Raw genomic sequence first — 12,391 nt, 5'->3', positions numbered from 1 at the left:
GTGCGTGTGGCCGGTGAACCCGCAGTGCAGGGCGGCCCAGAAGAAAGCACGTGGGACACGGGGCACCCAAAACCCCCGTTATTTCTGTTTTCTCCTCAATGCCTCCCCGTGCTCTCTGCTGCCATCTGCACCACTGCCAGACGTGCTTAGACACCTGTACACCCGTCACCTCAAAAACCAGGCAATAAAGTGCCATCAAAATGGCTTTTGAAACAGAAGACTTACCTTGACCACGTAATTGAACCTCCGAATATCCTGAATTGCACTGGAGAAGTCTAAGCGGTTAAAAGCCTCTCCCAAAGTACAATAGCCGTGCCTCTGGAAACAGACACAGAACAGCTGAAATCCATAATTAGTCAATTAGTCAAAATCAAGTCAGTTAATGTGAATGAGTCAGTGCAAATTTTTTTTTAATTTCGGCAAAGGGCATTTGTTTTTATGATTTATTCCATATTCGGATGGACATGGAGTGAAACAGCAATGCTCAGCGGAAGCCATTTATACTCAAGACGTGACACGCTGCCATTTTATACCACTGTTGACACAAATACTACATATCTTGTTGATTTCTCCTGTTGGAACACGTGGGGGGGCTGAAGTCACAATGCAACGTGTATCATGAAGCGCCTACATCTGCCGGGCTGTCGTGAAGACCGGAGGGTTACAGAGGCCCGGGTTGAGGCGCCCAATCCCCCCGCAGCTCCAGAAGGCGTTCAGCCACACAGGACAGAGGACAAGGCCCAGGGCTGAGGGCACTACATGCAATTTCCAAGTGGGGGCAGGGGATATTGGGCACCGAAACCCAGGAGCCGATCATCAGACCCACACGGCCCAGAGTACAAGGAAACAGGTGAAATACGGAATCGTTTTCAGTACTGAAAGCAGTGCCATGTAGCTCAGCTGTTTGTCCTTCACGACGCACCTGACACTCTACAGTCTGTAGAGACCCATACCGTGGGTTTCAGGAGTCAGTTCCACTCGATCTTCTGTGTCTCAAGTACCGAGAGTATAGATTTTTTCAGTTCGCAGTTGTGGGGTTAGATGAGCTGCTGATAACCCTAGAAACACGAGGTGGCACCCTCTCCCTCTCATCCTAACGAGGCAGGAAGGGGCTGGCAGAGCAGCATCTGATGGAAGATGCCCCGCAAAGGAGGATTTGGTTTTGCACCCAAACCCCAAGCCCACTCCTACTGTGTGCAGAACCCCAAGCCCAGTCCTAATGTGTGCAGAACCCCAAGCCCAGTCCTGTGTGCAGAACCCCAAGCACACTCCTACTGTGTGCAGAACCCCAAGCACAGTTCTACTGTGTGCACAACCCCAAGCCCAGTCCTAATGTGTGCAGAACCCCACGCACAGTCCTACTGTGTGCAGAACCCCAAGCACAGTCCTACTGTGTGCAGAACCCCAAGCACAGTCCTATTATGTTCACACACAATACTCGTTATTAAGGAACACAATACTCGTTATTGAGGAGTATCTGCTACAGGCACAATATTTTCCTGGGAGTTGTGCAGGAAGCAAAGAGTAATTATAGATTATAATCTGAAATCAATCACTGCTGATACTTCCACGTTAATTCCTTTGTCTTCTCAATCAACACAACTCTAAATGCCCATGGCCACAGACGTCTTTCCAGGCAGCCACCATGTCACAACAGCCTCTTCTATTCTGAGGAGTTAAATCTGATTCACAGACTGCAGAACACAGTTTGGACCACGTGAGCCCACCCACCCGTGTGGGGGCCCAGAACCACACGTGGAGCCGCAAACAGGCTGTGGGGCAGCCACAGCTGGCGCTAAATGTACAGATGCATGCCGCCGTGCAGGGAGAGGGGCTGGCTGTGAGTCACGACCCCACACCCTCCTGAGATGGCCTGTGTCCCTGCCACACCTCTGCAGCCTCATGACAAACTCCCCCTGTTGTTTACGTATCCCAAACGGATGTGTGTTCTGTAGTCAGTGCGGCAATACAGAGCAAACGAAAAATTAAACAGTCTTTCAGAAGCTCACGCTACTCAGATTCTGCCACAGGCTCTTCTGATGGTGTCTCACTCAGAGTGGCCGTGAGCTGAGCACTGTCTCAGGCCACATGTGACAGTATGAACCAGCACCCGACAGGGCCAATGTATCTTCTGTTTCAGAAGCCAACCTGGAAGCCTATCGGGAGCCGGGCTAGTTTCAGAACATCCACTAATAACACCTCTGGAACATTTAACTTAAATATATACTAAACATCTGCTCCCTAAGTTATTCTCCCGGCAGCGGCAGGATAAGGCAACTGCGGATTCTGAGAATGCAAAAGGAAGGAGGCTTCCCTGGATACTAAACAGAGAAAACGGAAGCAGAGTTGAAGTCAACTGTTTACGGCTCAAGGAAAAGCTGCAGCCAACTAGAGGACAGGAGGGGCGTGGCTCACCCTGCTCCCGAAGCTCAGACTTGACCACAATGCCCTGCTGGTACTCGACGGGGCGGTGCGCACCAAGGCTCCCACCAGCCACGGCACACGACAACAAGGATACACATCCCACCAGTACCACAGGTTCTCATCAACAGTTTCTGGGGAGTCATGGGGAAAAACGTCAAACTGTCTGAAGGTCCACACTTGTTCCAAAACAGCCCTTCTGTCGATTCAGATCTGTACTGGCACTAACCACACACCGCATGTGCACAGGTACGTACACGTGTGCACGCACACACGCACGCGCACACGCGAATCACCGCTTCAAAGATCCTATGTTTTCACCTACTAGAATGTGAACTGTAGACTCATACTGGAAAAGAAATCGTTTATTTAATAGGACATTATGTATTCAACAGAAACAATACCAAATATACTCTTACTTAAAACAGAATACTTACTTCTCTCGTGCTTTCTTTATGGACATAGATCCATTTCTCACGATAAAAACCTAGAATAAAAATTAACTTTGTTTTTAAAACCTGGCAAATCATTCAAAGTGAAGATTTTTAAGGAACTTCCAACAATTGCACATGCTAACAAAATTACGTGACTCATCACATAGATAAGAGATGCTTTCACCTGGTTAAACGTAAACAGAACTACTTTGTTTCCTAACATCAGTGTAAGAGGTGCTGAAACACCTTTACATGAAAAATTATTTAAGACAGCACCACGTCTTAGTAACTTAGAAGAAAATAGCGTCTGAACAACGGCAGTAATACCAAAACATAAGACTATAAAAATGTGATTGTTAATTCTTATGTCTCCTAATAAAAATTCTTCTTTTCTTGCCTTTTTCATATACCTCAAATCCCAGAGCTTCAAGGACCGTGATGATGCTGGTATCTATAAGACCCTATCTTGGTCAGTAGCCTGATTACCCCCAAACTGTTCTCATGCCTCCCTCTGTGCTGCAGAGCAGAGTGGCGCCTGTCAGCCTGTCACGTAGGCGAGGTACTGCCACCAGGCTCCCAGATCCGTCCCCCCCCGCCCCCAGCCTACACACTTCTGGGTGTTCCTAATCCACCTCTGCCTGGGGTCTCCTGGACACAAGCCCACACTCAAGACGTCCTGCGGTCCGGCCTCCTTGTGTGGGAGCGAGCTGGTGCAGTGAACCACGAACATGCTCAGGCATTCAGACGTATGAGCTGTTCTGTGGGCTTTGTTATCTTTTGTTGTCGCAAAGCTTACTAAAGAAATGGTTAAGCTGTGAACAGTCTGATGACTAAGTGGGCAACACTGGATATAGTGGCCATTCGCATATCACCTCTTATTTCTTAAGACAGCACTGTCAAACGATGTAGATCAGTAATAGTAAACATGTAAAAAGTCATAAAATTATTAATAAAAGTGATCTTACATTGAGTATTGGAATCGTTTCTAAAATGATCCTTTTTCCTCTTTTTGGATGTGTATTCCTGCTCTTCATTACTGAATATTTCTTCATCGTCACTATTTAAGATACTGAAATAAAGACACATTTTATTAGATACTTTTACAGGGATTATCTTCATTTGACTTTTCTTTTATTAAAAAAAAGATAATATTGGCTTGCAATTCAGGAGACCAAAATAAAGATTGTGTTAAATTCTGAAAGCAACCAGTAACTTTCAAAAGCAGCATATCACAGGTTTGAAATTACAAGGCTAATGCCTCGTGTATTTTTTGATTTGAGAAATCTGAGATTTCTCCTGGTTCTTTTGAAAATGTGCTACCAGGAAGGACCGAATATGTTTCAGACTCTCTCTGGCTCAACCAAGGTGGTTTCAGACTTCAGAGCACTTGACTACAACACAGAGATCATAAACGCTCTGGAGAAATGGTAATGGGGGAACGTGATGGCCAGCACTGACGTGATTTGCCATTTCCCTGCTCCAGTGTTGAGGACACACACTCAACATGTCTGTTGGCCTCCCACGTGTTCCAAGACTTCCCCAGAACCACTACCACACAGGAGCATTTTCTTAGCATCAACCAAATAACGCTGTTAGGGCACCTAACTGAAGCCAGGGGAATGAAAATGTTCCTTTCTCTACTTTAAATACATCTAATTAGGAGCTTCCCAATTTTTCTTTTCTTTTTGGCTAAAACACGGAAACAAAATTTAAAGAGGTAACCTAACAACCTGAACACACTTTCTTTCAAAAGATAATTTATGGGGCGCCTGGGTGGCGCAGTCGGTTAAGCGTCCGACTTCAGCCAGGTCACGATCTCGCGGTCTGTGAGTTCGAGCCCCGCGTCGGGCTCTGGACTGATGGCTCGGAGCCTGGAGCCTGTTTCCGATTCTGGGTCTCCCTCTCTCTCTGCCCCTCCCCCGTTCATGCTCTGTCTCTCTCTGTCCCAAAAATAAATAAACGTTGAAAAAAAAAAAAAGATAATTTATAGTTATAAAAATAACATAAAATAGCTTAAAACGCCTCAAGAGTAAAGACGCACACAATTTTTATTTTCAACACACTGGCGTTGGGTTGATTTTGGTCTGCAATCAGGGAAAGGCTGGCTGGCGGAGGTCCCGGCCCAATGCCCAAGCTGAGGACTAGCACCGCTGCTTCCCCAGCTCGCTCAACAAGAAGGCTGCATGAGGCTCCTTTCACTAACCAGCTGCACGTGCCAAGGGAATCTATTCAGCACAGTCAAAACAGACTTAAACCTCACTGCGGATAGTTGTAAATCATCAAGATGAGCACAAGTGTGTTTACAAAAACATGTAAAAGCTTTCCATTCAGCGCGGGCGTTAAATAACACCACTCGTCGAAGCTGGTGGGTCCTTGTGTCGCATCTTTGATCGTACACTGGCTGGTTGTCATTGATTCAGATCCTGAACACAGAAGCTTTCAAAGCTGTGCAGCTTGGCTTTTCTAACTACAATCTCGACCACACCAAGGAAAAGCATACAGCTGCTGTTCTCCACAAAGTATGCCCCAGGAACGACAGAGGCAGCACAGGGGGAGCAGAGGAGGCAGGCCTGGGTGGCACCCCAGACTCTGCCCTGGAGGGTGGCCCCCAGATCCTCCCACACCTGTAGGGAGCAACGGTCCCCTTTCATTCGTGGGACACATGGGCAGGACTGGTTGCGTGAGCCATGTCCTTCCAGCAGGTGGACCACAGGTGGTGTGGACTGGGGCCCCTGGGCTCCCCACACTGGAGTACACGGAACATGGAGTCAACCTGCTTGGCTGTGTGGGCAGCGAAGGAGCCCAGCAGACCTCGGTCAGGACCCTGGGATCTGCACCAGACACGGCACCACCCCGCCACGTCTCACACCTAGTAGGACAGCTACTGTAAACCACCCAGAAAATAACAAGTGTTGACAAGGACACAGAGAAACCAGAGCCCCCTGTGCTGGTGGCAATGAAAAAGGGCAGCCTCTTTAGAAAGCACATATTCGCAGTGATTCCTCAAGAAAGTAAGCACAGATCCACGGGACGGCCCAGCAGTCCCACTGCACAGCGTGTGCCTGAACGATGTGAGTCTCCAGGACATGTCTGCAAGCCCACACTCACGGCGGCTGGAAGATGAAAGCACCTCACGCCTGTGCACAGGCAGATGGACAAGCCAAACGAAACATGGTCCACACACACAGTGCAGCATTATTCGGCTTAAAGCAGAAGGAAATCCTGGCACACCCTAGATGGTGGGTGAGCCCTAAGGACGTCATAGGAGGTGAAGGAGACTGGTCATAAAAGGACAAACCCCGAGTGATTCCGAGTCTCTGAGGGACACAGGGCCATGGAACCCGCAGAGTCAGAAAGCAGAGTGCACCTGCTGGGCTGGGGAGGGGGTGGGGATTCACTTACTAGGAACCCAGCCTCTATCCTTGAGGGTGAGCAGGGAGGGAGTAGGGACAGCTGCAAAGCCGCAGGAACACGAGGCCACCACACATCGACCCTCTCTTCACCTACTGCTCAGCCCCCTCACCCACCTCCGATTAAACAGTGTAAACCCCAGTGGGACATGATCTCAGGAGCAAGCAGGCCAGGATGATAAACCCAGTCCCACTGTGACTCGTGTCCTCAGGAGGAGCTCCGGTCAGCCACCTGGCACGTCCCAGTGTGCACACCGCTGCTGGCGGCCCCTGCTGCTCCCATCACCTGGACAAGTCATACATCCAACCCAGAAGCCCATCTGGAACTGCATCTGCGTCACCAACTCCCTGCCCCTTCTGATTCACCCAGTCTTCCCCCCACCAGCACGCTACAGACCTACAGCGATCGACCGCGCGCACTGCCCCCTTCCCCCCCCACCCAATGTGCCGCACATCTCCAGTGTGCACCCATTTTCCTCCCGCCAAGGGTGCTGCAGATCTCCGGTGTTCACCCCATCTTCCCTGATCATGCTACAGGTCTCCTGTGTGCACCCCGTCTTCCCCCCGGCACACCACAGCACCACAGATGTCCGGTGTGTGCCGTTTCCCTTGAGTACAATACAGACTTACAGAATTCAAGGTAACATGTACCTTTTCTCATTCCTAGGACTTTCCTTAGGAACTGTAGCACCTGCTCTGATCCCGCTGCCTGAAATGAGAACCTTATATAAACCAGGTGTGCCCACTATTGCATTGGGTTGATTAGAGGCCCTCCAGAACATGTCCAAGTGCTGACCCCAACATCTGCGGTTGTGACCCTAACTGTCCTCATGAAGGTTTTGTGCCCCTTGCTCCAGCTCTTCTTCCTCTAGTGAGAACATTCATTTGCTTGATGTTGTTCAAGAGACCCCTTAACCTAACCTCATTTTTGAAAACCACCTGGGTGCTTTCCAGTCCCGTCTTCCATATCGCGGTGTTCTTCTGCAACCACTCCCTTGGTGTGGAGTCCCTCCGTTCCTGTACTCTTCAGCTCTGACTGGTTCTTTTTTATATTTTTTGCTTCTGCTGAAGGTCTCACCGAGTTCATCCACGCTTCTCTCCAGCTGAGTGAGCACATTTACGGCTGTTACTTTCAACTCTTCATCAGACACACTGCTTACCACTGTTTCATTTAGTCCTTTCACCAAGGTTTTGTCTTGTTCCTTCTTTTGGAACATATTCCTCACTCTCCCCCTTTTGCTTGACTTTGTGTTTTCCTGAATTAGGCTCATTGTCCTAAACTTGAGGGAAAGTTTCTGCGTATGATCATCCCCTGGGTAGACTATGTGTCTGGTGATGCTGGCTGACTGGACGGAGCTCTGGCCAGTGTGAGCTAGGGTCACGGGGCCCTCTAAGCAGGGGCTCCCTGGCAGGATGGCCAGAAATGGCAGTGGGCTGTGACAGCCCTGAGGCTCCCCGTGCAGCAGGGACTCTGGCAGGATGGCTGAAATGGGTGTCAACCAGGGTGCCCCAGGCTGTGTACAGCCAGCAGGGTACCCCGGCAGAGTGGCCAGGGTCGGGGGAGTGCAGATTGAGGACCCTGGGGACTGCAAGAGCAGAAGTGGGCACTGGCTGGGGTGGTCCCTGGGCTCTCCACACAGAGGGCATCGTGACAAGACAGCTGAAGGTGCTGTGGGTGCAGGCTGGTGCTTGGTGCAGGGGGTGCCCCAGTAGGGGGTCTGGAGCCAAAGCGAGCATCAGCTGGGGGGCCCTGGAGCAGCCCAGCCAGCATCAGAAGCCAAAGTGATGCGGGTCTGGAGCCTCCTGGGGCACACTGTGCAGGAGGAGGGCTGCTGGTGTGGGCTAGTGGCCAGTGAGGACTTCTGGACCCAACCCCCACCCACACTCTCCAGGTCGGAGGAACATAAACCATAGGACTCACAGCTCCTCAGACCCAGAGAGTTCCAGCAGCTTGCCACCGTTGGGTAAAATTTTAAGGATGGCTCTTTTATAAACTAGCTCATCTTTTAAACTGCACCTTTTTTCTGAGCTCAAAACAGACAAATGTGCTACAGGTCCCTCAGCACTGTCCCTGCCCGCTGCGGCCCACAGCCTGGGGGTGGGGTCCCTTCCCTGTACAGTCTCTATCTTCCGTGGTGCAGAAGTTGTTCAGTCAGCCCTCAGCTCTTCCTCAGCAGGAATTTCTGGGTTAATAGCGGTGGGTTTGGGGTGTCCTGGAGGAGGTGAAGTCAGGGTCTCCCTATGTCGCCACCGTGGCCCAGGACCAATCCCAATCACAACCTAATTTGGAAAAAGGATCCCTGGTGACGTATTCAAGTGAAGGACCCCGAGATAAAAATCATCCTGGATTAACCACGTGGGCCCTAAATCCAATGGCTGGTGCCCTTATAAGAAGAGGAGAGGCCACAGGGAGACAGACAGGAACAAGGCTGTGTGACAGTGGAGACAGCAGCTGGAGTGATGTGGCCACAAGCCAAGGGATGCCGAGATTGCTGGCAAATGCCACAACCCGGAGAGCCCCGCCCCCCCCCAAAGCCTGTAGACACCTGCACTTTGGACTTCTGGCTTCCAAAACCATTAAAATCTCTGTTGTCTTGTCTTGGGCTGCTGATTTCACGGTTACGGCAGCCACAGAAAATGAGGGCAGTTACCAATCTTTTAAAATTAGTTCAGGTTGATATTAACCTTGAAAACACATATGTGCTACCAATTCTACTACTGAATACAGAAGACACTGGGAGAGAAAAACTCTGCAGACACGGCCTCATGAGAAACATTTTATAAACCAAAGCAAACATCACATCCAAAATGTGGCCATTTTTACCCAAACAAAACACAGTGAAGCCCTCGTGCACAGTCACTAACACATGGTCCCCAGGTGGGCCTCCTTTGGCATCTCTTTCAGAATCCCAGCAGGAACTGGACGGCATGTCAGCTCCTGTCCCCGATGCACCACACTCTGCTCTAACAGCTGCTAATTACTGTTTTCCCTTACACATCGATCCATCAGTGGTTGCCTATTAAACTCAGCTTTTTATCCACACATTTTCCAAAACAGATCAAGGGTTATAGCATCTTCTCCTGCTAGCCAAACACCCACATTTACTCATCTATCTATTTAAAGTCACTTTATTACATCAGATTATTAGTCTGTCTTACAAAAAGAGATTTTAAAAGAAAAAGTTGAATTTATTTGTTTTTAAGAAATGATGAAAAGCGGGGGTGCCTGGGTGGCTCAGGCGGTTAAGCCTCTGACTCTTGATTTCAGCTCAGCTCATGATCTCACGGTTTGTGAGTTCAAGCCCCACGTCAGGCTCTGCGCTGACAGCTCAGAGCCTGCTTGGGATTCTCACTTTCTCCCTCTCTCTGCCCCTCCTCTGCTCAGGTGCTCTCTTTCTCTCAAAATAAATAAATATTTTAAAAAATAAAAAGAAATGATGAAAAACTGTTTTCAGTTTTTAGCAACAATATTGCTAAATCTCGTACCCAACACCCTCAAGGACCGTGAGGCAGGCGTGTTCCGTGGAGCACACTGGGCAGGCGGGAGCCTTTCAGTCTCACGGTTCACCCAGCAAGGAGAAGCCCCAGCCTGCACACACCATGTGCTCTTGCGAAGGAAACACGGGTCTCTCAGAGGTTCAGAGTGGAGCTCCCTGAGCAGGGCACTCAGGCAGTCCAGCTCCCGCGGCTGCAATGCGGGTGGGGCAGTGCCCTCTGGCCCTGACACCTGCACACAGTGCTGACCATCACCTCCTGCCTGCTGTCCACCTGACAGACAGACTCACCAGCACTGGTGGTGATATCCATGCAGCTACGAACCCGATCAATTCCTCTCCACTTAAGTTCAGAACGTGTGTCCATAACGCATGATGCAGAGATGACAGCAGTTCTGTGCCAAGGGAGCACATCCCTGGAACAGGTTCAGGAGACAAACTCAGTGAGCCACACACCTATTATCTAGGTAAACCGACTCTCAGGGTCAAGGCCACAGTGAAATTTATGAACGTGCACCAACACGGGAAATAGTGGGCCCAGAAGCTTAGTGAGGAATCCACTGCAGAATCCAGTACAGAGTGGATTGTTAGAGACCAACAGGACCAGAGAGGCAGAGGCAAACAGCTGTTGAGCAAATTAGATGTATTTATGTGCAGAACTACAGCACAGTGCGTATGATTATCTCAGTGTAGACAGAGAACCACCACGAAAAGTGTGGCAGAGGGGACAGGGAGCGGGGACAGAGGTCAGTAGCTAACTGCAGTTATCAGTTACCGTAGGAGCCAACAGTCAGCATTCAGAACAGAAGGAACCAAGGGTACAATATAAAGGTGTTACTGTAAAGGTGAAAATGAGGGGGAAAAGCCTTCCCTGATACTGAAAGAGTAAAGGCGACACGAGATGATGGGCTCTTTGTTGTGTGTGTAGGGAAGACTGCACACAGGCACCAAGATACACACACAGTTACATCTGAAACACTGAGAACTCAAACCAGACAGCAGGAAGTGTGCAGGGCGCAGCCATCAGAAGGACGAGAGCTCTGGATCGGCCCACAGAACAAAACCAAATGCAAATACTGAATACGAGAAACACATCTATGAAAAGGTGGTGAAAAACAGAATTTATGGGTCCCAAGAAAAACAACTGTCACGGGAAATTATAGCATTAAATACAGATATTGATAAAAAAAAAAACTTAAAGTAAATAATTTGAATGTACAATTCAAAAGCTAGGAAAAGAATTACTAAAGATAAAAGCAAATACCAGTAAGTAGAAAAAATGGTGGCACTAAAAAATAAATCCAAAGCTAGTTCTCTAGAGAAAACAATCAGCAAGATATACCACAAGATAGCTTATCAGAAAAATAAGAGTACAAATACTTAAATTACAGAATGAGAAGAAAATTACAAATGCAAACAGAAAATTTTAAAACCTGTGAAGGACTATTTTATAAAACACTGTAAATTAGTTACAAGAAATAAAACTGATATTTTTTTAACGGTGTCTTACTAAACTTATATTTTAAAAAAACTATCAGATTTTTTTCCCTTAGAAGTAGGGCAGGTAATTATAAAGTCTACTTAAGCAGCAGCAGCAAGGAAGAAAAAGAAGACAATTGTGAACAAGAATAGTAACGAGGGAGAGCATCTCATCCTGATACTAAAACCCATCATAAAACCTCATGAAAACTGCCTCTGGTCTAGTTCAAGATGGCAACACAGGAGGACTCTGAACTCAATGCCTCCCTTGGATATATCGAATCTCCTGGGGGTGGGGGGGTGGGGGAAGGCTGAGTAACTCTCAACACATGGAATGAACGAGAAAAAACCTATATGGAAGCAGGTGGGCGAGGCTGAGATACATCACTGTAAACCCCGCCCCCAGCACAGGGACATACAATCAGGAGGGAACTCACAACCCTAAGCCTGTCCTGAGGAGCAAAGGATTTGAACCTGACATTGGGAACCCCAATTTTTACAGCCTGCACCTGAGAGACAAGCCCTCAAAATGTCTAGCTTTGAATGCCAACAGGGCTCAATCCATGGACACAAGGTTGTAGCTAACAGAGGAATGGCTCTCAAAGAGCTCCAATGTGCAGACTCTCCCACCCTGGGGCCCAGCACAGGCGCAGCTGGCTAGAAAGTGCCCAGACTTTCTGTGAACGAGGCTCATGTGCTTTTTTATAAGGCACTGGCCTGGGGTGGGGGGGGCAGGGACATAACTTAACACACATCTCGAGGCCTACTGATCCACTCTCCAGAGACAGAAGCTGGCGGGTGACATCTCTGTGCTCTCCTGCCTCACGTTAGGTCTGGAAAGGAGCCTGTACACTCATCAGACATGCTATTTGCTGTGCTCCCGCCCCAGAGGCACCCCTAGATCTTCTGGCTCTGGGTAGCCAACATGGCTCAAGCTGGGGGCTCACAGGACCAGATATACTTGCCTACTCTACAAACTGCTGCCCAAGGGGCTGGCCTCCCATCGATCAGAATCAATGTGCTGGTTGAGATCCTCCCCTTTGGAACAATGACTGGTCTTGACGCACTCAACTACTGGGAGCCATTAAGAATAAAGCAGGCTGCCTGCACAATCACAAAGATGTGAGAGGTGATCAAGACTGAGGGCAGGGTT

At 48.9% G+C, this 12,391-nt stretch overlaps 1 protein-coding gene across 12 annotated transcripts in view; it reads right to left on the bottom strand.

Moving 5' to 3' along the window:
• Positions 1–12,391, bottom strand: part of FBXO25 (F-box protein 25) — a 52,600-nt gene that overhangs the window by 19,778 nt on the left and 20,431 nt on the right. For 7 of the 12 annotated variants that reach the window (XM_047855269.1, XM_047855276.1, XM_047855273.1 and 4 more), the window contains exons 3-5: positions 3,821–3,924; positions 2,859–2,908; positions 226–339 (exon numbers count right to left, since the gene is read on the bottom strand). In XM_047855269.1, the coding sequence (XP_047711225.1) occupies positions 226–339; positions 2,859–2,908; positions 3,821–3,924 (268 nt within the window). Of the gene's footprint in view, positions 1–225; positions 340–2,858; positions 2,909–3,820; positions 3,925–12,391 lie in introns of those variants that run through there. The other 5 variants (XM_047855272.1, XM_047855275.1, XM_047855274.1 and 2 more) reach the window with 3 other exon arrangements.

This window comes from Prionailurus viverrinus, chromosome B1 (genome assembly GCF_022837055.1).
Source record: "Prionailurus viverrinus isolate Anna chromosome B1, UM_Priviv_1.0, whole genome shotgun sequence".
NCBI classification, from domain to species: Eukaryota; Metazoa; Chordata; class Mammalia; order Carnivora; family Felidae; genus Prionailurus; species Prionailurus viverrinus.
Note: the sequence above shows the minus strand (reverse complement) of the source record. Positions and strands in the feature narration are given on the sequence as shown.